General features: G+C 44.7%; 2 protein-coding genes across 2 annotated transcripts; both read left to right on the top strand.

Moving 5' to 3' along the window:
- The first annotated feature begins 4495 nt into the window (after nucleotides 1-4495).
- LOC122626725 lies at nucleotides 4496-5179 on the top strand. Its single transcript, XM_043807094.1, has 4 exons — nucleotides 4496-4644; nucleotides 4744-4866; nucleotides 4931-5009; nucleotides 5074-5179. Exons 1-4 carry the CDS (start codon nucleotides 4496-4498, stop codon nucleotides 5146-5148), a joined length of 426 nt encoding a protein of 141 aa, XP_043663029.1. The 3' UTR covers nucleotides 5149-5179.
- A 14517-nt stretch (nucleotides 5180-19696) lies between these two features.
- Nucleotides 19697-22615, top strand: LOC122611785 (nose resistant to fluoxetine protein 6). Its single transcript, XM_043785096.1, has 8 exons — nucleotides 19697-19964; nucleotides 20026-20404; nucleotides 20563-20624; nucleotides 20695-21004; nucleotides 21059-21275; nucleotides 21332-21519; nucleotides 21581-22055; nucleotides 22123-22615. Exons 1-8 carry the CDS (start codon nucleotides 19697-19699, stop codon nucleotides 22339-22341), a joined length of 2118 nt encoding a protein of 705 aa, XP_043641031.1. The 3' UTR covers nucleotides 22342-22615.
- Nucleotides 22616-23006: the final 391 nt, after the last annotated feature.

Genomic DNA, 23006 nt, shown 5'->3' on the forward strand with positions numbered 1-23006 from the left:
TATATTGACATATCAATAAACGATTCTTTTCCTTGTTATTACTAATTTCGAATATCACACATTTGTGTTTATTGAGCGTAGTGTTGTTGTGGGAAATTCTGAAATACTTATCAGCCCAACGGGGCTCGTCTTATCTGGAATTTAGATAAGATTTCAGCGTATTCCAATCACTTTCCTATAAATGCTATGACAGGAGAGGGTTAAGTTTAGTACGCAACTGCAGTCAGAAAAGTAGAGATGCCGCCACCACCACCGCACCACGACCACCACCATGGGCCACCACACCATGGTCCTCCCCACCACGGTCCTCCACACCATGGTCCCCCCCACCACGGACCTCCGCATCATGGTCCTCCGCACCATGGACCACCGCACCACGACCACCACCACCATGGACCACCACACCACGGACCTCCGATGCATCCTCGCTGAGCACTGAAATATAAGCCGAATTTAACGATATAAAGTGGAAATGGAAAAATTAAATTGTTAACTGTGATTAAGCCATTAATTAACATTAAAACATCTTCGCTGACTTCTAGTTAGTGTGCCCAAAAGCAACTTGTTTTTGTTTTGTACATTTTTGGTAAAATAGTGTTCCTACTCCTTGAGGAGAATACCTTTTCCTGATCGTCTTTGCCCCATTTTCTCATAATACAAAGAAGGACTTCTTCCTTTACCATAGAATTTCAAAGGAGTCCTCGTAACAACTCCCCCATGGACTTGTTTATTTTTAACTTGTGTAAGAACAACCTCATCAATGTTTAAAATAAAATGACGTATTCAGCGTACATTCGACTTTATTTTATGACTTTTCTTTGTTAACAATAATACGGATATTCAAGCACCTATTGATGAAGTATGCCTTTAAACAGCTACCATTATCAGAGAGCCGGCAGATAAGGTTCAATTTATATAAAAAAGTACCAAATACCTGTAAGCCTAGAGTCCCTCTCAACTTGAATGCAGATAAGATTACAGCCTACCGAAAATATTTTAGCATTGTATAAAAGGTCTGCCCGGAGTGGGCAAGTTTAGTGTACAACAGAAGCTCGCCCAGCAAAGATGCCTCCTCCACCACCGCACCACCACCACAACCCACCGCCCCACGGGCCACCGCACCACGGACCACCCCACCATGAGCCACATCCTCCGTTCCAGACACCAATGCCTGCGATCTACTACGATCCACCCCATGGAAACAGCTCCGGCTACAATCCTCCGCCGCCACACGGTCCGTATCCATATGGACCAGGATACGTGGCGCCAGGACCTCCCATGCAACCGCGATGAGAACTGAACTGTAGTCTAGATCGTTCAATATAATGTGATAACAATAAATTTACACTTGTATGTGCTTGAAACAGAAACTGCTATTAAATATAATATGTCAACTGACTCTAGTTAGTCACACCGAAAAGTGAAAGTTTGGATATTGCACAAATCATAATTTGGTCAACAAGAACTTGTTTTACTAGTTGTATCTTCTGTGTCAACAAACAATGACTGTATTTGCACCTAAGGAGATAAGTTCGGTTTTTCGGAATTCCCAAGTGGTCGTCATAAAGATAATCCCCAGAAAGTCGTCATTCTATAGGTGTGTTATGATAGCTATTTTCAGGTACAATAAAATACCTAAGGTAACACGTCACTACTAATATTTCACTAAGAGAAAAATCAATCAATCATTGATTGATAAATGGGCTTTTCGTATCAGTGTCGAATGTCATGCAATCTTAACTGAGCATGTATATGATTTATTGGCCCTAGGTCACATTAACCAGTACTCTATTTATTCAAGAGAAATGTTTTTGTTTTATTTTGAAGCTGAACTATTAGTAATCATCATAAACCTGTTGTAAACCTTATCAATGAGTTGTTTGGACTCAGCACCAGATAAAGCTGCGCAATCTTATCGATAGGAAATACGCATTTGCGTACATTAGTCACAGCCTAACTTAGATTACTAAGGTGATTTTTGGGGTACGCCGATGTTGAGTTTTGGGGAAGAACAAAGGGGCTGTAAATGTAATAACTCTTAAATAAAACAAGGTTTGCAACGCCAATTTGCGATTTAACAGTGCAAAATAATAAGAACCCAAGGAGGGAGTGCTTTTAAGAAGCAAAATATTACTCATCCGCCATGTTGGCTGGCATGGTAATGACCTTTTGGCTGGATAACTACTGTAACACTTGCGAGTTTCGCAATGGACCCACCCCTTTGGCGACCGCAATCACTCAGGCGTTTAATAATTGACTGCATCTGCGGTTCAATCGCAATCGAATCGGGGTGGGTGATAGATAGAATAGACGGGGGGGAAAAATCAAGCAAACGGCAAATAAAATTTATAACAAATCTAACACACATACATCATTTTGATATGGCCACGGACACGTTCCGTGCGTCTATTTGCTTAAGGATGGATGCTCCTTCGGCTGGCAGCACATGGACATGGACGAGGTCCGTACTCTGCAGCATCCCAAGCTGGGAACAGGAGCTGTAGCTATAGCTGGAAGTGGAGCTGTAGCTGTAGATGGAGGCAACTTCGGCCGGGGCAGACACATTAATTTTGCTGCTCGCTCCCCTAACCGCATGCAATTTTTCTTGGCTGGCTCTCTTTCTGCCCCCCCGGCTATCGCCTTTCAGTGGCAGGAAGGAAAGTGGGTGGCGGATCCTGGATGGGATGTGCATAGTCCACATCCTTCAGCCAGTCAGTTAGTCAGTCAGCCAGATAAGTGCGGTTTATGTGCAGCACGTAGACCGACTCAATACACTCGATAAATTGCGGCGGCGTTTGGCTGCTTAGAAACGGGCAACTTGACCGCCTCCGAAAAGCGGTAAGGGGTTGCTACAGTGGAGGTGCGATTACTAGCTGCAGCTAACTAACTCAAAACAAAGAGTATGTAGAGGGAAAATAGTTGTTTCAAAAGAGATTTGAAAATAGAGAGAATTTAATTAGATTTAACTTGAATTTATATGAGGGATGCTAGCATGTTACCCCCACTTTTCTTCAATTAAGAGACGGAGTAGTACCGAGCATCGAATTGATGCCGTGCAGTTTTTCTTGCAACGAAAACTGCAAGTGCACTTTGACCCCAGCCAGCTGACTGTGACCCACCACCCCAAAGTTAACTCAATTTCCGTTCGAGGGGCCGCACTTGATTAAATAATGTCCAGAGGCATTTGAAAGCCGCATTCCGATTGCGAGCGAGCCTCTTCACAAGCAAACAAAATTCCATTGCAAATTTACCCATATTAAAAGCTCATTAAAGATCAAATGCCCGAGGCCAAAACCCTTGGTTAGCCCACCATCCCATCATCCAACGATTTCCCGGGGAAAACTCATCGTGGCAACAGCATTCCAGGGCGGGGAAAATGGAAAGCCCGGCACGGAAAATATCTTATTAATTCAAATTAATATAATCCAATTTTTTCTTTGCTTCCCTGGAGTCGGGAAATGGAAACTACTTTCTCAGCGTCGTCGCGCATTACGGAAAGATGTTTTCCCTTTCCGCCTTTCCTTTCCCGCGGAGGGTGGCATTTTCACGGTGGGGGGGCTGTTCTATGATGTATATGATGTATAGACATGGCCGTATCTGGGTGGGCATGAGAAATGGCCTGGTTTTGGTGGGGATTGGTGGGTGTGGTTTTTGCATTTGCTCGCGGTGCTCGTGTGTGGAAAAATGTGGGTTAATAACGAGGCCATAGACAGCAGCAGACGGGCTTTCGGCATTCGAAAGACATTTGTCTTGAGTATGCCATCACGTTTCTGCATATGATTATTTTTGGCTTTCCCTTCTTCGGGGTAATGGGTTCATTTGTTAAAGGTTAATGTGTGGATTGGCCAACAACTCAGGCTTTTAACGGCCTGAATTTCTCATAAAGGATATGTACGCCTGTCATGAAGTAAATGGAAGTTTGGAAATACTAGCTAGGAACATACTCCCCATTGAGTTGGAAAGTGGAAACAATCTCATCAGATGCGATTCTCTTATTTAACCCACATTCAAAGCTCTTTCGATGGCAAATCAAAGACAGACTTCATTCCAAACGCGAAAACGTAGACACACAAGATACACTTACAAAATAATAGAAAGCTGAAAAAAGTACTATAAAGTACTATAATGGTAGAAAGTGTATTTGTGCTACTCAAATGTTGTATTTATCATTTAGCATATAGCTTTCCCATATTTTACTCGTGCACTTGCTTACCTGAAACCATTTCTCTCAGTGCTGTGTAAACTTTTCCCTGTGCAACAGTTGCCGCTGTCTGGCCACCCACTTTTCCCTGCAGCAATTGTTGGCTTGTTGGTTCGATAAACTCCCTGCCAACAACCAAACAAAGCGCACTCCCATACCCACTCCCAATTCCACTTCCAATCCGTATCCCAGTTCCTCCTCCAAGTGGGTTCAGTTCCACGGCGAGTGCCCGGCGGTGAGCAAGTGGGCAAATCTGTATCTAGTGTCTGGTGTCTGGCTTGAATACTGGTTAGGATGGATAAACTGCGAGGCAACAATGCGGCCGGCGAGAATCCCTTCAAGCGGCCGATGAATGCGCTCCAGAAGCAGTGGTACCGCGTCCTGCTGGCCCGCCGTGTGGGATTCGGGCAGCGGCCTCCGCCCGACGAAAGGGAGCCCACGTAGTAAGTCAATCGCTGCACCGTTTCAAATCAAATTGTGTGAGAATCGCAATTTCCCGTGAAGCTAATGCATTTCACAATTTCCACACGCCTCGGGAAAAGCGCGGACATTTGTCGCAAGCGCTATGCGGCAACGTTCCGGCGATACAACGAGTGCTTCCGCCGGGAAATGGCCAAGCATGAGGAGATGCAGCGATGCGCCATCGACGCCATGAGGGTTCACAGGTCAGTCAAGGGAAAAACTAATCATTTAAAGCACTCATTTCTAAAGGCATGACTTTAAATACAGGACCTTTGCCATCACCACACTTTGGCTGCCTTTGCACTCGAAGCGGGAAATCAACTCCACGCTGGAAACCCTCGAAAAGGTGGGTTACATTTCACACATCTCAGATCTCAGAATCGAAACAGCTGAAAGGTGTACTTATTCAGGTGCTCACCGCCAAGGAAAGACGACGCCTGCAGGAGATTCTCAAGCAGGGCGAGTCCTGGCACTCGCATCGCTAAGGCTACATCCAAGGCCACTACTCACATTCAGTTTCAGCTACAGATCCTGATTCAGATTCAGCTACAGATTCCGCGCCTTACTCATCCTATACACATCATCATCATCATCGCCATCAGCTGCCACGGCTAAGTGAATTCCATTTAGCTTGGATTTCATTCTTGCAGGCAGCCTGATTTCCCTTCAGCGACTTCGTTTTTTACTTATCCTTCGTTTTGTTCTTGAAATTTCGCTGTCAGTGGCCAGAGCATTGTCGTAAATATTTAATACCAGTAAAAGTGCAAAGTTCACTTTGGCTAAAACCGAAACTGTGTTGGGACGAGTTCCATTTTCTGGGAACGGGCATACTACAGGATTATTAAAAGGTTATAGAACTGGCTGGCTCAAGTGGATGGCTGCACTTTAGTTGCAATCACTACTTACCCTTAGCCAGTTTCCTAATTGAATATAATCTATTATTTCTTAGCAGCACAAATGTACTTAATAAACTGCTATTCTAACCCAGTTTAAAGATACATTTCAAGGGTTTTGGATTTATTATGTTTTCGTTGGCAATCGATTTAGCCTATTAAAAACTGCTTCCTAGGGCAAAGTTGTTCAATGTAAATATGTCATGTGCCGGGAAAGGATTCCCCATAAAACACACTTGTTTTGGGGGAGGAAAAGCGACGTTAAGGGTGAACTTTGCCCAAATCCCCGAAAATCTGAGAGACAAAAGCGAAGGCAGCTTCAAGCTTAACCCACTCACATATCCCAGTGACGTTTACTAGGCCAAACAGCAGAAAGGACTCAACCCAATATCCTTGCCAACAGCAAACGGCAAACAACAAACAACGGAAACAGAAGCTTGGCCAGCAGAAAAAGGAAAAGGCGAAGGAAAACTCGACTCGTAGGCTTGAAATGCCGCAGCTGTTTTCAGTTTTGGCATATTGCCGACTTGACAGCAAAAACGGCAAAAAATCGGCAACGAAACTATTGAACAAAGTGGCGCCTGTCGCACTTTATGACGAGCCTGCAGTGCCCTTTTTCTTCCTTTGCCAGGACCTCCTCCTCCTCATCCTCCTCCTCCTCCTCATCCGCCTGCTGCCATAATAGCAATCACAGAAATGTGTTCTAATTTAAAGCCATATATATGGAGAAGCAAACAGAGGCGGAAAAACAACTGATAGAAGAGACAAAGGGAACAGCTGCCAAGAAAGAGCAGGAAATCGAAGCAGAAGGAGGCCCACACTGCGAGAAAAAGAGGTACTTTAAAAGTGAAAACGAACAAGTAGAAATATAGGTTTTTTAAGATGTTTGCTCAGCTATAATAAAATTAATTACAGAATAGTATCAGTATTTTAAGAATCATTCAGCTTAGAATGGAATGCAGTTGAGTTCAGTGTACGTTTTGAAACTGCAGTTGGCCAAAATGATTTTTATGTTCCATGTCTGTTTGAGTTGGCTGTGCCAAGGCTGTCGAGGATGTTGTGGATGTCGAAGGACTCCGCTGGCGAGGTCGTGCCCAGTATCAACATTAGTTCACGGTAATGTCGTGAACTTCGCCTGGCCTCAGCTGTTTGGCTGCTCGGCTTTGTCAGCGTTTATTGATGGCATCAAAGTGTTTTTCAATTTATTTTATTTTCCGCCGCAATTTATTGGCATGCTCTGCGTGTAGGTCGGCTGCTTTTGGCCCTTTTCCCCCCCCCTCGCTGTTTGTCTTGGCCACACGGCCAGCTGAGTGCCGAGCGGCATGATTGATGTTGCAACAATTTTGCAGCATAATTTCGGGCTGGCCAATACATAATGCAAAAGCTATTGGGGCAATGGCTGCTAAAGAGGCAGACACGTAGGAGCCGTTAAGTTTAAATGGCCACAGGGTGCTCAATTGATATGAGAAGGGAAAGATGTCCTGTCGCATCTGAGATTGTTTGGGGTGGCAGAGGAATATCAAGCGATATTCAAATACATATTCAATACACATTACTAGAAAATATACCAACACAGTTTGGCCATAATAAAGTTCCCGCGATAAATCCAATTGGAGAGCAATTATAGCATCGGCATATCAGTGCGAGCCCCAAAAACTGCCAACTGGGCAAATGTCAGAAGCCAGCGGAATCCCATCGGAGGGTCAAATGGGGAGCCGCTATAAGTACATGAATGAATGCATGCCCTGGTACAATGAGTTGATAATCCCGAAGGAAAATACTCGCTGAGGGGGCGGGGCAGTGATATGTCAGTGGCACACACATGCAAACACACGGACATCTATCTATGCAAAGCCATAAAGCAACAATAATAAACGCACATCATCATCATCAACGGCGGCAGAGGTTTTCCCTCTCAGTTTTCCCGCTTTTCTGCTGCTGCTGCTGTCAGCAAAAAAGTATGAAATATCATCTAAAATAGGAAATGCGTAAATGCGAAATGCTACGGAACGGAAACTCAACTGAAAGCGATGCGCCAACGGGCGCTGATGATTTCCCCCCACTTTCCATGCTCTGTACGAAAGTCAATTTTTCATTTAGATAACTTTGACATACGCAAACGTCATGGAAAGGAAGCAGCTCTGCACAGTGGTGTGGAATTTAGAGTTATGCTAAGTAAAACTAATGAAAGTATGAAGCTTTTATAGAGTAGCGTTAGCTTCTGCTTGGCATTGAACATCAATAGTAAACTAGTTACCTTTAAAGTTATGATGTTGGGTACTTTTCTTGATCCTTGGCACCACTGTGCCTTTGGGGCCACCGCCCACCACCCCCTGCGTTTTGCATGTGTGCGTCTGCATACAGCGATTTAGATTTGGGGCTCAGCCTCGACTGCCATTCCTGCTGGCGCCAGTCAGTTTATCCTGAGGGGTTTCATCGCGGAAATGCGGGCAGCGTTTTGATAAATGAATTTTCCCCCAGCTCCAACAGTTCCCCTCCTCTCCCCCCCCTGCTTGGGTTATGTGTGTGCCTGGCTTAAATGAAATGTTAACAATTAAACGGAGTCGGCGGAACGACAAACGAAGTAACACGAAAAGACTATCAGAAAAGAGCAAGTCGCTGCTGGCTTTGTGGGGTTAATACGCTGCGTATACTTAATAAAATAAATAATTCTCTTTCGAGGGGTTGTTGTGATCTGTTGTTTCTGTTGATTTCTGTTGATTTCTGCTGCTTTGTGTCGGTTGTTTTGGTTGTTTGGCTGTTTTGCTTGGGTGGTTGTTTAGTGTAAACTTAAGAAAACAGCAAAACATAAGTGGCAAAAGGGATAAGGGATCTCGGTTTCATTAAGGAGGGTTGTTTCCTGCCCAGGAACAGAAGTTATTTTGTATTTACAGAGTCTCGCTGCTCACCTGCTCACACCCAGTACGCAGTTCCCAGTAAGCAGACACTTACACATTGTTATAATCATAAAAAGTATTAAAAAGTAACGAGAAGATGCTACTTTTTCCACGCTATTTCCAGCTAGGTGGCTGGCGCAGGCGGGGCCATTCTGAAGTTGATTGCCCATTTTGGATGCTCACTTGTTTACCAACTTGAGTCCTTTTTGCTCGGTGGCGGGGAGAGATCCTGGCCGCGGCTTAGGTACAAAATTTGCGCTTACGTCGGCGTGAAACGATGCTGTAATAAAGCGGCAAAATTTGGTAAGTTCAAGCAGGCAGCCAGATGAGCTACTTACTTATATATATAAAATTAAAGATTTTATAACATGTTTGTACAATCTTTGCAGTTGTTAGAATATATTATAAATCAGGAAAAGATGTTTGTAACCAACCAATTCAATGTACTGCTGCTTGAGTGCACTCTAGATATTAATTTAATTTTTTTAAATACCAACTGACTGCCAAGTCTAATACTCCCCATCGCCAGTTGCAGCGCAGCACAATCATATTTCACGCTTTGCTTCATCCGCAAAGACAACGCAAAAAGCGCGGGCATATAAAATTTTATATCTGCACCATAACGCGAATCCCGGGGAATTACCTGGCATATATACATAAAAGCCCCACTGCCGAAAAAAAAATCCCAACAACCGGAATCGGGCCTACATTTTAATGAAATATGTTTAAAGTGCAGTGGCAGCTCGTAAATACAACTTTATAGTGATGTATATGCGCACGTATGCCCCATGTGCGTTGCGATTTGGTTCGCAAACAGCTGCGAAAGTTCGCATGATATTTTATTAAAGCCCCAACTTAACCTTCAATATGTGCCCCATCACCCACCTCCAGTTGCTGCCACGGTCCACGGAGGATGGTGCTCTGTTGGCTTGGACGCAGGTGGTGGCTACGTGGTCGAGGTGAAGCAACAAAGACGCCAACCGACTTGGAAGCCACAAAAGCAAAAGCAAACGCCCCAGAACCCATACCCACTCCCAGTGCCAGACTCCACAGAAAACCAGACCCGAACCAGACGGCAAGTATCCTGGGATGTGGGGATGCGAGGATACTGGGATCCTGGGAGCTGAATGGCGGGGTGTTGGGCATTTTTTGGTTTTACCTTCGTCTGGAAATGCTCTCGGTTTATTTTCCGTTCGCCGTTGCATACCTTTTTGCCACTTTTGCCGAATTTATCGCATAAGCTTTTCGCATACTTCCGGGTAATTGGCAACACCATGTTCCCCAGAACAGTGGGTGTTTTCACTTGTGTAGTGCTGTGTGTTGTGTGTTCTGTGTGTGTTTAGTGTGTTGCGCATTTAAAGGCGTTAAGGTGCAAATTTATTTGTACGAAACCTTTTCCTTGGCCCACTACACAACACAACCAGCATCCTGGGATCCCGGCATCCTGGCATCCTTCCCCGCCTAATGAGCTCTACGGCTGCGTAATATTTCTCGACCCTCGGCACATGTATGGATAGATGGTATGGTATGGTATGGGATGGTAAAGGATGGGGTCCGCATTCCGGTTCCAGGAGCTGAACTCTTTGAGGTCCTCGTTAGGGACAGGCTTCGCACTTGTGGTCTGCACATTATTGTTCAAAATTGTTAAGCACATTTAAGCTTGATTTAGTTGCATATTTATTGTGGCCATTACAGCCAGCCATTTTAATGCGTTATGTAAACTGTGCTTAATTTATGTTCTTCTCCTTTTTATTATTAAGGAGCAGGAGCCTTGGGTGTTAGCCATGAAAATAAATATTAAGTTATGGATCAAACCTATTTTTTACAAATCTAACTTTATGTTGTGATCATTGCCATTAAAACGCGCAATAAAAGGATTTCTTTTCGATGTCATGACTGTCAATTCAATTTCGTGATTAAATTTTTTGTGATACACCGAGGGATAAACATTTATGGGCATTCCAGTTTGCAGTGCTCAAAAGCCCGATACCTAGGCAATTTATCTGCCATAAAAACGTCCGCAGAACTAGCTCCATAAACCACGGCCAGAAGTTCAGAGCCCAAAGTGCGGGGCCAAAAGTGCTGGGCCACAAAGGACAACGAGTCCTTATCATAATCATTTCCAGGCAGCTGCGCTGACTTCCGCTTCAGATCGCCCATCAACGATTTCGGTGGAGTTGACTAGCCAGCCAGTTGCCAATCCCACTCCATAAACAATCCAATCCCAATCCCAGCGACCCTTTCTGTCGATGATGATGATGGAGCTGGAGTTGGAGTTGGAGCAGTCTGTTCCATTTGCCTTCCGCACTGCTTTATGGCCATAAATATTTCATTATGAATTTTTTCGTACGGACATGCTATCTATAAGTCATTTGGCCTAGCTGCCTGCGAAACTTTTGCTTCGAAATAAATAATAAAAAATGCAATACGCTGCCGCTTCAATAAACCTTTTGCCGAAAGAAATATAGCTCAATTTCTGTTTTATTTTTACGCATCAAAATGCGTCGGGACACGAAAGGGTTAGCCATGAGGTGGAATAGATTGGGGAAAGGACCTGTGGCGCAGGAATGGGAATGGGAATTGGATCCTTTTTGCGTTCGTGACATCTGCAAGTCGCATTAATAATTAAATCAAGCAATAAAAATTCAGCACGAGTGGCGGCCATGGACAGCCTCAAACCTAAAATCAGTCCATGACTGATAGCTCCCCAACTCCGCGAATAAATATATATATATTTGGGGGCCCAGGAAACGGATGCTTGGCAAATAAATTATGGAGCTTACTAAATACCCTAGCTATAAAGCGGTAAGATTTTTGTTTTTCTTCAAGTTGGTACTTTATACTTGGTTTTATTAGTGAGAAAATTAAATACCCTTAAGATGTCTCAATAAACCAACTTGTTGATGTACCCCACAGTACCCTGCAAACGGCAGTTATCGAAATTTGCATAATATGGATACATAAATCATTCGTTTCCATTCACCCCCAGGAGCAGGAAAAACAAAGGTTCAATTGACGTTTTCTTTGTGTCCAATTTTTGTGGCTCTTTTGTTTGTTTTGTGCATGAAGTAATTTTTGCACACGAATTGCTAAATTCATAATAAATGTACACTGGCTGGGGGAAAATTGAAAATGCCGCCTGCAACATTCTTACGCACGAACAATTCCGTAATGAAAAGCTTCCACTTCCACATTGTTGTTAATATTTTCCCCTCTCAACTCGCCCAAATGCGATTAAAATTGTTAGAGCAAATTATGGCGATGGAGAAGGGGGGCAGAACTCCATGCTGCGCATTTTTCTGCGCTTTCCCTTTTGGATTGTGTGTTTTTAATCTAATAAAAATAGTTTACGCTGCTGCTCATAAATTCGCAGATAGAAATTCCAGCAGCGTCGGCGAAATTACAACAAAATTAAGAAAGTTCCCAGGCAGCCGAAAGGAACCAAACGGCGGGTGGCCAGAACTTCAAGTTTAATCAATGAAAGCCGCAGGAAGCCCTTTTTGGCCAAGATGCCAGTTGGGCCGGAATGCCCCTCATGCAGAGCTGATTCAATTTTTTCCCTTTTTCCCATCATTCGGCAACCACATGTGTCTCTCTGCATTATTGTTGTATATTTTTCGGCTGCCACCCGTAGAGCTTTAGTACTCCGGCTTTATCTGTTCCCATTCCAGTCAAATTGATAGGGAAAAATATGTAGTTAATATATTAAATATGGTAAAATGTAATACAGTCGCTGAAAAGTATCATACCAAAGTTTACCATATGAATGTTTACTTCACTTTATTTACTATTATGCATAAATATTTATTTTTTGAGCCCCAAATTCTTTGCAGTGCACCTGCCTGCCCTTTGACACTTCTGCCTGGCTCGTTTCCATGGCTAGCATTTTAATTGAAATTATATTTTGTCTGTCATGACAGAGGTCGGGTTAAACCTTAACCTTTCCCTTTATTTCCTTTCTTTCCTTTCCCTTCCATTCCTTTCCCTTTATTTTGCCAGCCTGTTGGGTGGACTTCCCTTCCAGGTGGATGATGACATGCAGGGAATCATTTCATGCATTCCCTCACACAATTGTGCGAGCATACTTTCCGGGATTATCTTACCTGGCGAAGGTGGCCTTAACTTTGGGCCGGCATCTTGACTTGGTGCCCGAAAAGTTGAGGCCACAAGCCAAAAGTGACTTTTGCATCGGAAACTTTTTCAAAGCAATTAGATAAGGACTTTGGCTGAGTTTAAAGTTTCGCCCAGAAAATCTGTCTTTCCCACTTGTGTGTGTGGCAATGTGTGTGTTATCGGCTTGAAGTGGACTTTGGCCAACATTTAATCAGCAGAAAGTTGGCCAAGTTGGAACAAGAACCTGGACTTCATGGCACTGTGATTAGAGGGCACAAATTTATATTTAGCTTAAATAATATTTGGGCAAGCGTAAAGCGGATATGGCCACTAACTGCAACGCTTTCCTGGCTTTTCCAAGAACAAAGCAAAAATATTTAAGCACTTAAGTGCCGGAGGAATGGGCTTCCCGATGTCCAGCGAGTCCAGTCAGAAATTAGTTGTAAGATGAATGGCCAAAGTCGCAAAGTTTGCGCAGCTTTTCTCGGGATTTACTGCCGCACCGGCTGTGGCAGCCACGCCCACTTCTTTGCCTCCTCCGTTTTTCCTAGTTTGGCTTAAGTTTTTTTTATTATTTAAAGCAAAAACTTTGTAATGAATGCTCTTAGTTGTGCACATATTTTTAATGCATCGAGTTCATTAAAAGGCAACTTTCGTTTGCCTCGGCCAGCATCTTAAAACATTTATCGCCTTCAACTGCGGATTTACGCAGGACTCCAGATGCAAAGTGGCTTAAGAGTTGAGCTTATGTTATTAGCTGAAAGCTGGCTCATAATGAACTCGAAAATTGGTTTTCCCCAAAGTAGTTTCTGCAGGGTAGTTATTTTTAAGGCAAATTAACAGATTTTCAGGGCAAGCAGCAGGCCAAGATTAAGGACGCTATTTGCTATATTTTAAAATAACTTTTATTGAAGAATGGGGTAAATATTACTAAATGGAAATTGAGCACATAAGTTTCGTTTAAGCTGAATTCCAGTAGCAATTGTTGAAATCTGAAATGTTCACGCCTCCTGGCAGCCAAAGGCGAAACAAAAGCCTTCGAAAAAACGGGGGTTGCATCCTTTGTATTACATTGGCGTTGAAAGTCATCTCACGTAGCGGACGAGCAGCCAACGTAAAGCTGATACACCGTGTATAATGGGATTTGTTTATTGGTATCATTTGGCCAAACTTTCTGCCAACAGCGGGGGGTGTGAGGGGGGGTCATCCCCCGAGTGCCGCGGCTAAAAAAGTTTCGAGTTGCGCTTTTGGAAAGTGCAGAAGGCGGTAGTAAGTAGCCAAAGTGGCTGCCCCTGCCACTCGGAAGTGGGGGCCATACGCATAGCTAATCCTAGACAGCCAACAGCCATCAGTGGCATCAACAGCCAGCTGGGATTGGCTAACGTGTTGCAGGTGGATGCAGCACTGCGATAAAAACTTAGTAAGTATATCAAAGAATGAAAGTTGTTGCAATTCAATAAGAAGTAAGATTGCAATAGAGTAAGTTTGTAACGAAAGAGTTATTGCGAGAGGCACTTCTCTCTGCATTTATTTTGTCAGGCATCAGGCTGCTTTGTTTTTCTCAGTGTACGAGTTCACCACGTGATGCTATAACGCAATATTGACACTTTCAACGACTTTCAGCGCCGCCGAAAAGTCATAAAGGGAGTGAAGCCGAAGTCAAAGTTTCCACTTTCCCGCTTTCCCAGTTTTCCCCACTTTTCTTCTTTTTTTTTTTTGGTTTTTTGGCCAGCTTACACCGTTCGGCATTCACCTCTCAGATTGCACTCATGCCAAACGGCGAGTGGGTGTGGGAGTGCATAAAAGTAAATCCCGGGATTTCGTCGTTGTTGCCACTTAAACTTTTTCACACCCAGACACCAAAAATGGCATCGACCCGCCGAGTCTTTAAGTGGCTCGAATGGCTTCCATGGCCTCGCTGCTCCGCTGGACGCCCTCATTTGGGATCCGGACTCGGGACTCCGGATTGCATGGGACTCGAAGCTGTAGATGGAGTTGGGACTGGAGTTGGAGATGGAGATGCGTGTGCCGGGCATTATTTTCATTGTCGCATTTTTCATCATCACCTTCAGCCACCCCAGTCGCTTCACTCCCGCCAAAGTTTTTATGGCTGGCTTCCCAGGGATTCGCCGGCTCCTGGCTCCTGGTGACTGGCTCGGCTTTTCACTAGTCGCAGTCCTCCGCCGCTTTGGCCAGAGCTTCTATGGCTTATGGCGATGGCGTTGGCCTGCACCTGTGCGTCGCTTAGGACCGGAAGCTGCACATCAGCGCTCCGTGTGCGTGGGCGACTTCCGACTTCCTGGCACAGTGGGCTGGGTTGCATTTGGTTTCAGTTCACATTTATTCTCTTAAATATCCAAATCACATATGTAAGTAGTTTAGAAAATGAGTATCAGTATATCAATATCCTTGGAGTTTTAAACAAACATATCTGTCAGATACATTAAGCTTACTTCCATTGTCTGCTGATAGTACTGCATACTTGTATTAAAAATCTTCAGTTTATTTATTTCACTCATTTCCTTTTTCCATTCCACTGTGCCGCTTTGTCTCTGGCAGTGGCAATTGCCACTTTTGGCCCGGATTGCATCGTCGCCTTCATTGTCTCTTAGTTTTCTGAACCTCCGCCCATCTCCTTGGCTGAAGTGTTGTTTTTTGCTCGATTTTTTTTTGGACGAGGTGGGGGCAAATCTCTTTTGAATTATTACTGTAATTACCGTTGAGTTTCGCCTGGCAATTGCTTGTGCAATTTCGCTGCTCCTGGCTGCTCCTTGCTGCTCCTGCTGCTCCTGGCTGCTCCTTGCTGCTCCTGCTGCTCCTTGGGTCCTCTGTGGCATCCTTGGCTGTCTGCGTCCTCGTTTTCCATCCTCATCATCCGCTGGTAGCCTGTTGTGACACCGCTGATGACTGTGTTGATCCGACGATTATGATTTTATTACGTTTTCGTGTAGTTGTGCTCTGTGTGCTTAATTTTGGTCACAGTTCCCAGCTCTCAGTCCTTATGGCTCCTGTTGGGTGAAATATGGCCCTTTCTCGGTGTCCGCAGAGCACACAGAAATGAGGCAGAAGGATATTCTCAGGATGAACTGTGCAGTGCTTCATTGGGCACTTTTTCTTCGCTGGCCTGGTCGAAACAATCAAAATTAATCGCTCGTAATGAAGCAACCATAATGGCGGGCAGAGCCTAGAGAATCGGAGAATCCAGGACTCCAGGACGCCAGGACTCTGGCAGGAGTGATAAACGATGTCGCAATGAGCGGAGCATTTAATTGTGGATTGCCCTTCGGGGGCCCGTCCTGCAAAATGGGTCTACCGGAGATTTCTCGCCCGGACTTGGGATTAATCGAAATTGATGAAGCGAAATTTATTCAAGGTGCGATTCGAAATGTTTAAAGCAGAATGGAATTTTATGAAATGTCTTTAAATATATTCCATGCCTGGGCAATACCTTTTAATTTGTTGTCAGCCATAAATTAAACAATTCTCACCACTTTCTTGTAGTACTTCACAATGGCTCACATGCATATCACATAACTTATCGTCTTTGCCATTTTCATATGCATCGTGATATATATCACTTTCCTTCAACACACACACTGCAAACGCTTTTCACCTTTGCCTCGCTTACCTTTGCCTTTCTGGCCCCAAATGCGTGTATTGTTCATTATATCCGTCATAACTCACAGCCAGACACTCAACGCCGACTGTAAAGCCAAGTGTAACCAACCCTCCACCCGCTGAGTGGTAGCGAAACATCTGCCTTTTCTAAAATATTAAATAAAGCAATCAAATAAATCTTCCAACATGCCTCATTTATTGCAGATTACCATCCCAGCGAGCTCCACCGAAAACTGCAGACAAGATGGAAGATGGAAGGAACAGAGGAACAGAGGAACATCCCCACGAAGTTACACGCACGTACAGCTGCAGGCCCACCACTATCATTACGGCCAGTTGCCAACAGCCCCTCCTCAGACCCCAAAAATCCGGACCCCTCCCCCTTTTTGGTATCCAGGAGTGGGGAGTGGAGTCCTGTCTGCAAGTGAACCTTCAATTACGGAAAATTACGACGAGTAGCGCAGATTATCTCATTAAAGGCGACACGCCCAGCAGCCTAGCTTTTTTTTTTGCTCCTTCTTTAAATTCAGCTCAGGATTTTATTGATAGAGAAGCGGGGGGGCTAGAGATCTGTTCAGCTGACATTCTGAAAATATGTTGGCAGTCTGACGGGAAATTGATAAGGAAAGTAAGTAAAGTCATTCCACTCTGGATACTCTTACAAGTAACAAGACACACTGGAAGAAAATTCCATCTTCTATGCGCAATTTTTGGTTAAAACCAGGTTGTAATTTCAAATGCAGTCATAATTTCCACTGTTTTAACCAGCCAGTAACCCGAACTAACAACCCCAATCACTTTTTGAATGATTTTTCGAAACTACATTTTTTGTAAATTTTTCCATTTTTGGAAAGGGGTTACAGCATGATTTTTTGCGAAATTTGGCACAAAATTAAGACTATCACCTTTGAATACAGTTTGATAGGGATTTTTACTACGATTTCAACGAGATATAACATTTCTATTTTGGTACATTTTCGGGAAAGTTATGAAAAAAATACTGATTTTAAATCAGGATACTATAACCTAATAGCGCAAATAATACTGTAAAGATATTGAAATTTATACCTTCCTGATGCCAAATATCGACAATGCCCGCTGTGAGGGTATGCACTGCATGTATCCTTTTCTTTTCGGCTGCCGCCATTAGTGGTTGGCGCGGAGGTCCTGTCTGCGCCATGTCCTTGAATGAAAGTTGCGGCAAGAGTGAAAGTAAAGCGCGCGACTCGTTGCGCGACACATTTCGCACTACCCACATTCCCCCTCCCCACTTTCCCTTCCCCACTTTCCCTTCCCCACTCGCTCCCTCACTTTCTCCGTCGCCTTTCCTTTCTGGTCTATAAATTTCTATGGCCAAAGAATGCGTGTTTAATGGCCGGCAGTGTGCGAGTGTGTGTGAGCCTGAGCTTTAAGCACGTGTGGATGGGGATTTCCCCGGCTCAGTTTTTCCACTCAGACGACGCTTTCCCACGCCGAGCTCCATTTATTATGCTTCAAAAATATTCGCATTTCTCCTGGTTCTCCCGCTTGGTCCTTCGGAATTCGCTGCCTGCTGCAAATGCCATTTTAGAAGATGTTTTATGTGTGTGTTGACATTTTTATTGCGGCAACATGTGTCGAAACTCGGCTTGCCACCCCTAACTACTTGCACCTCCCCTCTCTCGCCCCGAAAATTGCTGTTTTGCTGTTTTGTCTCTGGATTTTCCTGTGTGTTTGGAATGTGGCAAACGGTTTACATTGTACTTAGCGCAGGCAAGAGTTAAATGTATTTCCGGGGATTTTCAGCTGTCGGATTAACGTAGTTACTGTTACGTTTATGCCCGTTGGAGAACTGTTTTTGCGGTTTAGCTGCGCAACTTTGCCCACTGAAGTTGCCTTAATTACTCGCACTGATAGGGAAATTTAATTAAATTCGTAATGTTCTGATAATCCAGTGCAAGTGATTGGGAAAGCAATTTGAAAGTTGTGGTATTAGGTTACAAATGGTATTTAAATCCGAAACACAAGGTAAGTTCAATTAAAAGCTTACTTAAACTATGGATTGTAGAAAGATATTTAGTACAAGGTGGTAAATGTTTCGTCTTGTTGAAGTAAATACTTTCCCACGCACAAGGTCCACCCTAATCTTCATTCACACAGCAGTCAAAATTCAGCAAAGCTCTTCCAGTAAACTTTTTAAATAATTATACATACGTATGTATATCCCATGTGTACCGCACACACGGAACTCATTGAGTAAAGGGGTGTATTTTAGTTTTAGTAATGTTTGTAAATACTATCAAGAGCCACTTGTAATTATCTCAGAAACCAACAAAATGTGATTATTTTCTATTATTTGTTTATGATGAGTAATGAAACCAATGCAAAGTTGATGAAGTCACTGAATTTGATCAACTAACTGGTTCGTTAGCTCAGATAATAATTGTAAATAAAAATGCACGGTTACACGTTTCCATACGTCAACAAACACCTTCATAAATATATGAATTTTTGAATATTTGTAAGCACTCCTCGTTGCAATGGGTATCGCTTCTTCCATACGCTGATTGAAACATATTTTTGGCAAAATGCGTGACAAGAGCATTCGGAGATCCAGAAAGAGAAAGTGTTCCGCCCCACTCTCGCTGTTTTTTGTGGTATTTGTTTATTTAATGGATTCACAATTCCCGCTTGGGAATACCCACACTTTTTTCACAGACTAGCAATACTATATATTCAGTTTTGAATCGCATATTGATTAATGCGACTAGTATTGCGCAATAAAACGACGCCAGGTGGCGTTAGCTTAGTAGTATCGCCCTTTCCAAGGGCAGCGGGTTCAATAACCCAGTCATGAACCGCCGAACTATTACAAGTGGCAAATAGTGGCTACTTGCCAAGGTGAGCCACTTCAAATGAAATATATCGAGGCCATTTGTAGTGCCCCAGTATCGCCAGGTGATCTGCTTGCCAGAAGTCACTATCGGTCGCTGACCCATTTGTGAAATATATAGCCAACTGACGTAATTGGGGCTCGAGTGTTAACCCGTCGATGGGCACAGGGGTTCCCCGTGCATACACTCCACATACACTGATTACGTGATGCTGCATTTGAGCCCGGCTGCTAATAGTTTCTACTTAATCATAGTCATAATCATTGTGAGCGCAACGGACATCCCCATGTGTGGCATTGAATCTAATTCGGCTGCTCTATCGGTCGTTGAACCGATTTGCCGGCGATCGTCACAATGATCGGTGCTTTGCACGCTGCTGAGATATCGCAAAAGTGAGGTAGTAAAAGCGTGGCCCGGGCACAGACCCACCTGCTACCCTGCGAAAGGGTACCAGATAAACCTAATAGTACCTGTGTTATCGAAAGCTCCCACTGCACGACTGGTTAACTGCTGCAGTCAAGAGAGCTCCCCAGGTGATTAGAAATATGTGTTGGCCATATTAGCCATATCAGTAAGAGTAAGACTCTTACTAGCCCGGTATAAATATCACTGGCATCGTCATGGCCGTCGCACACAGCAATGGTATTCGGGCAACTAAGCAGCGCGAGCTCATCGCTCCTCATCCCAGCCAAGATGATCCTGCTCTGGATGTGGATCATACCCACTGCCCAAGCGTACAGCTCCCAGGACCTGCTGACTTGGATGCAGTCCAGCAACTTTGGCTACCAGGTGCTCCAGCAGGCCTGGAATGACAACCAATCCTCCTCTGCTGCTGAGGCGTCTTGCCTGGCGCAGGTTCGCCTGCTCCTCCAGGGAGCAGAGGCCAGATCCTTGCCTGCTCTGCGAGGTTAGTCGTTGCCAACTAATGTGTAGCCTTATATGCTGATCACCATTACTATGCCTTGCAGTCTTCGATGCCTGGGGAAAGTTTCCGCAAGGACTGCTCTACGGACACTTCATGGACATGGGCAACTACGAGTCCTGCCTCAGCTTGGATCTCAGCCAGAGTCTGGGCAACGGCATGACCATCAATGCCGCAGCCAAGTACTGCCTGAGCCGCATGCAGTTCGAGAGTTTGCTCATGGAAGTCGCCGGCGCAGATTCGCTCACCTTGAGCATAGGCACCTGCATACCCTCGTCCTGCAGTGCCGCCCAACTCAGTCGGTGGATAACTGGTCATCTGGAGGATATGTTTGGGCAGAACTCGACGGGCACTGCGGTGGTGCAGGAGAAGGACTGCAGCTTGGCGCACAGAGATCCCCTGAATGGACTTGACTGGTTTGCCGTGTGAGTAAAAGCTTATAGGTGTATTCGAAGTATAGATCGTATCTCCCTTTGTTTGCTCGTTTCTTATGCAATTGGCACTGGAAAGACGGGTTTACTAACTACTTTACGACTTTGTTGAGTTTTCCACTTAATAGAAATGTATTTCAACTTATTTTTAGTTCAATTCTCATCTTGTTGTGCGCTGTCGTGTTGCTGGCTACCATTTGGGACTACAGCGAAGGTAAATAAGCAAGTTTCTCCTATTACTTCCAACTCAGGTTCACAATTTCTTTCCTTTCTTTCTTCTAAAGTTTCCAACAAGCTGCTGGGTTCCTTTTCCCTTCGCAAAAATTTACCCCAGTTGCTCAAGACCTCGAGCACACCATCGCCGCGAGTGATTCCCTGTCTGAATGGCATTCGCTGCTTGACCATCATCTGGATCATACTGGGCCACGGCTACATGTACCTCCTGCTGGCGCCCAACATCAATGCCTACGCCATCGTGGCCTGGGCCCAGACGCCCTTCTCCATGGTCCTGCAGAGCGGCACCACGTCCGTGGACACCTTCTTCCTGCTCAGTGGCCTGCTCCTGGTTCTGACCGCCCTGCGAGAGATGGATCGGTGAGTTTCCATAACTTTAATCGAGAATAGCATACTCATTGCCAATGATCTCAGCACCAACGGGCATCTGCATGTGCCACTGATGTACCTGCACCGTCTGGTGCGCCTGACTCCCGTCCTGGCCCTGGCCGTGCTCATCTTCATGACCCTCTTCCCCCGACTGGACAGTGGTCCGCTGTGGCCTCAGTTCACCAGCTCCACGGAGCTCTGCAGCGACACCTGGTGGGCCACGCTGCTCTACGTCCAAAACTATGCAGCTCCTGGCAGGATGGTACGTATCCCCCAGTAAACTTCCTCTGCAAGTGTTATTCTAACTCATTTTCTTAGTGCTTGGGTCACTCGTGGTATCTGGCTGTGGATATGCAACTGTATATTCTATCACCCCTTCTGCTGATCGCCCTCTACAAGTGGCGAAGAAAGGCTATCGCGGGCATTGTCCTGCTGATCCTTCTGCTGTCCGGCTGCGTCTTCAGCATAGTTATGCTGCGGGAACTGAAAGTGTTTGATCGATATGGGTAAGTAGAGCGTAATAAGCACACCAGATATATTGGCTACTAAACATAACTTCCATTATAGAAACCTTGGTGGCGACAGCACCGAGATGCGCCTCATCTACTACACCACCCATGCCAGAGCCACTCCGTGGTTGATTGGCCTGCTTTTTGGCTACTTTCTGCACCATTCTGGTGGTGCACGCAAGAGCCGCCTGCCCAAGTGGTTGGCTTTGCTGCTGTGGTTGCTGAGTCTGTCCCTGCTGGCCACGGTAATCTTCGCCGTGTATCCTTACACCCAGAGTGGAGCAGGCGAGATTTCCTCACTGGCTGGCGCCTTCTATCTGTGCTGCAGTCGGATTGCGTGGCCAGTGGCCTTGTGCTGGATCATCTGGGCGTGCCAGCATGGAGAGGCACCCATTGTGAATGAGTTCCTGAGCTGGTCCTTCTGGCAGCCACTTTCCAAGCTGTCCTACTGCCTCTACATATGGCACCTGGTGGTGGAAACGGTGCACATAGCGCGAATCAAGACGAGTCTGCACTTTTCGGACTACGACGCTGTAAGTACATCCAGCATTTTAACAGAAACGTATAAACTTATTTATATTTTGATATCTTTTATTTTAGTTTCTCCGCTTTTGGTCGGACTTTGGCATTACCTTGTTGGTATCCCTGTTCATGCACCTTTTTGTGGAGGTGCCATTGGGGCGCCTCGAGATGGAGCTGCTAAAAAGGTGTCAAAAGAAGGCGGACAGTGCAGAGAGCCCCAAGGTAGAGACCTCTACTGTACCCACTGAAGTACTTCCAGCCACTAGCATTTCCCGCCAGAACTTAGTTGAACCCTAAACAAAGATTTTGTAATTGTTATGTAGGTTTAACTCGAGTTAAACTGCAAATCTAAGCTGTGAAAAGTGTTCTCTAATAAGCACACAGTTTTTGTTAACCTTTTTACTACCTATGTGTATATATATCTCTACAAAAATATTGTTTACATTCATATTGAATACACTCTACTTGTACATACATATTTATATACAAAACAGAAATGAAAACCCCCGAAAGTATGCAAGCTAAGCAAAAGAAAACATTGTAGATCTCTCTCTTTTGTTAGCCCTGCTAATTAATTGAAATGAATAAATATCATGTACAACTAAGATAAGATATTTCTGTAAATGTAAAATGTTGTGCCATAAACTTTGGGCCCACATCACGTATGCGCAATGTGCCCCACTCATGTATCACAATCCCTTCAATCAGCTCCAAAAGAGCAAGTTCTGACCAATTTTCCCCCGGCCAAGCCATGTCTTCATAGTAGACCCATTTCCCACAACAATTACCCTTTAACATACACAAATTCCACATCACGTATACGCCCCGTGGTCCGCCCATTCGTTCGAAAATTGGTCGTTGCCTTTTTCGGGTGTTCCTCGTGCCATCAAACACCGAAAAAAAAAAAACTGTTGTGGGGGGCGGGGAGGGGCGGACATCTATGCAAAGCTAAACGTGCAGCA

The sequence above is a fragment of the Drosophila teissieri genome, chromosome 2L, assembly GCF_016746235.2.
Source record: "Drosophila teissieri strain GT53w chromosome 2L, Prin_Dtei_1.1, whole genome shotgun sequence".
Lineage (NCBI taxonomy): Eukaryota > Metazoa > Arthropoda > Insecta > Diptera > Drosophilidae > Drosophila > Drosophila teissieri.

What these genes read in the sequence shown, in the direction of transcription:
- LOC122626725 (XM_043807094.1), top strand. Translation starts at nt 4,496, where the DNA reads ATGGATAAACTGCGAGGCAACAATGCGGCCGGCGAGAATCCCTTCAAG. An exon ending in GACGAAAGGGAGCCCACGTA is followed by an intron (nt 4,645 to 4,743) that starts GTAAGTCAATCG and finishes CCTCGGGAAAAG; the next exon opens with CGCGGACATTTGTCGCAAGC. An exon ending in CGCTGGAAACCCTCGAAAAG is followed by an intron (nt 5,010 to 5,073) that starts GTGGGTTACATT and finishes GTACTTATTCAG; the next exon opens with GTGCTCACCGCCAAGGAAAG.
- LOC122611785 (XM_043785096.1), top strand. Translation starts at nt 19,697, where the DNA reads ATGGTATTCGGGCAACTAAGCAGCGCGAGCTCATCGCTCCTCATCCCA. An exon ending in GGACTTGACTGGTTTGCCGT is followed by an intron (nt 20,405 to 20,562) that starts GTGAGTAAAAGC and finishes ACTTATTTTTAG; the next exon opens with TTCAATTCTCATCTTGTTGT. An exon ending in AAAGTGTTTGATCGATATGG is followed by an intron (nt 21,520 to 21,580) that starts GTAAGTAGAGCG and finishes CTTCCATTATAG; the next exon opens with AAACCTTGGTGGCGACAGCA.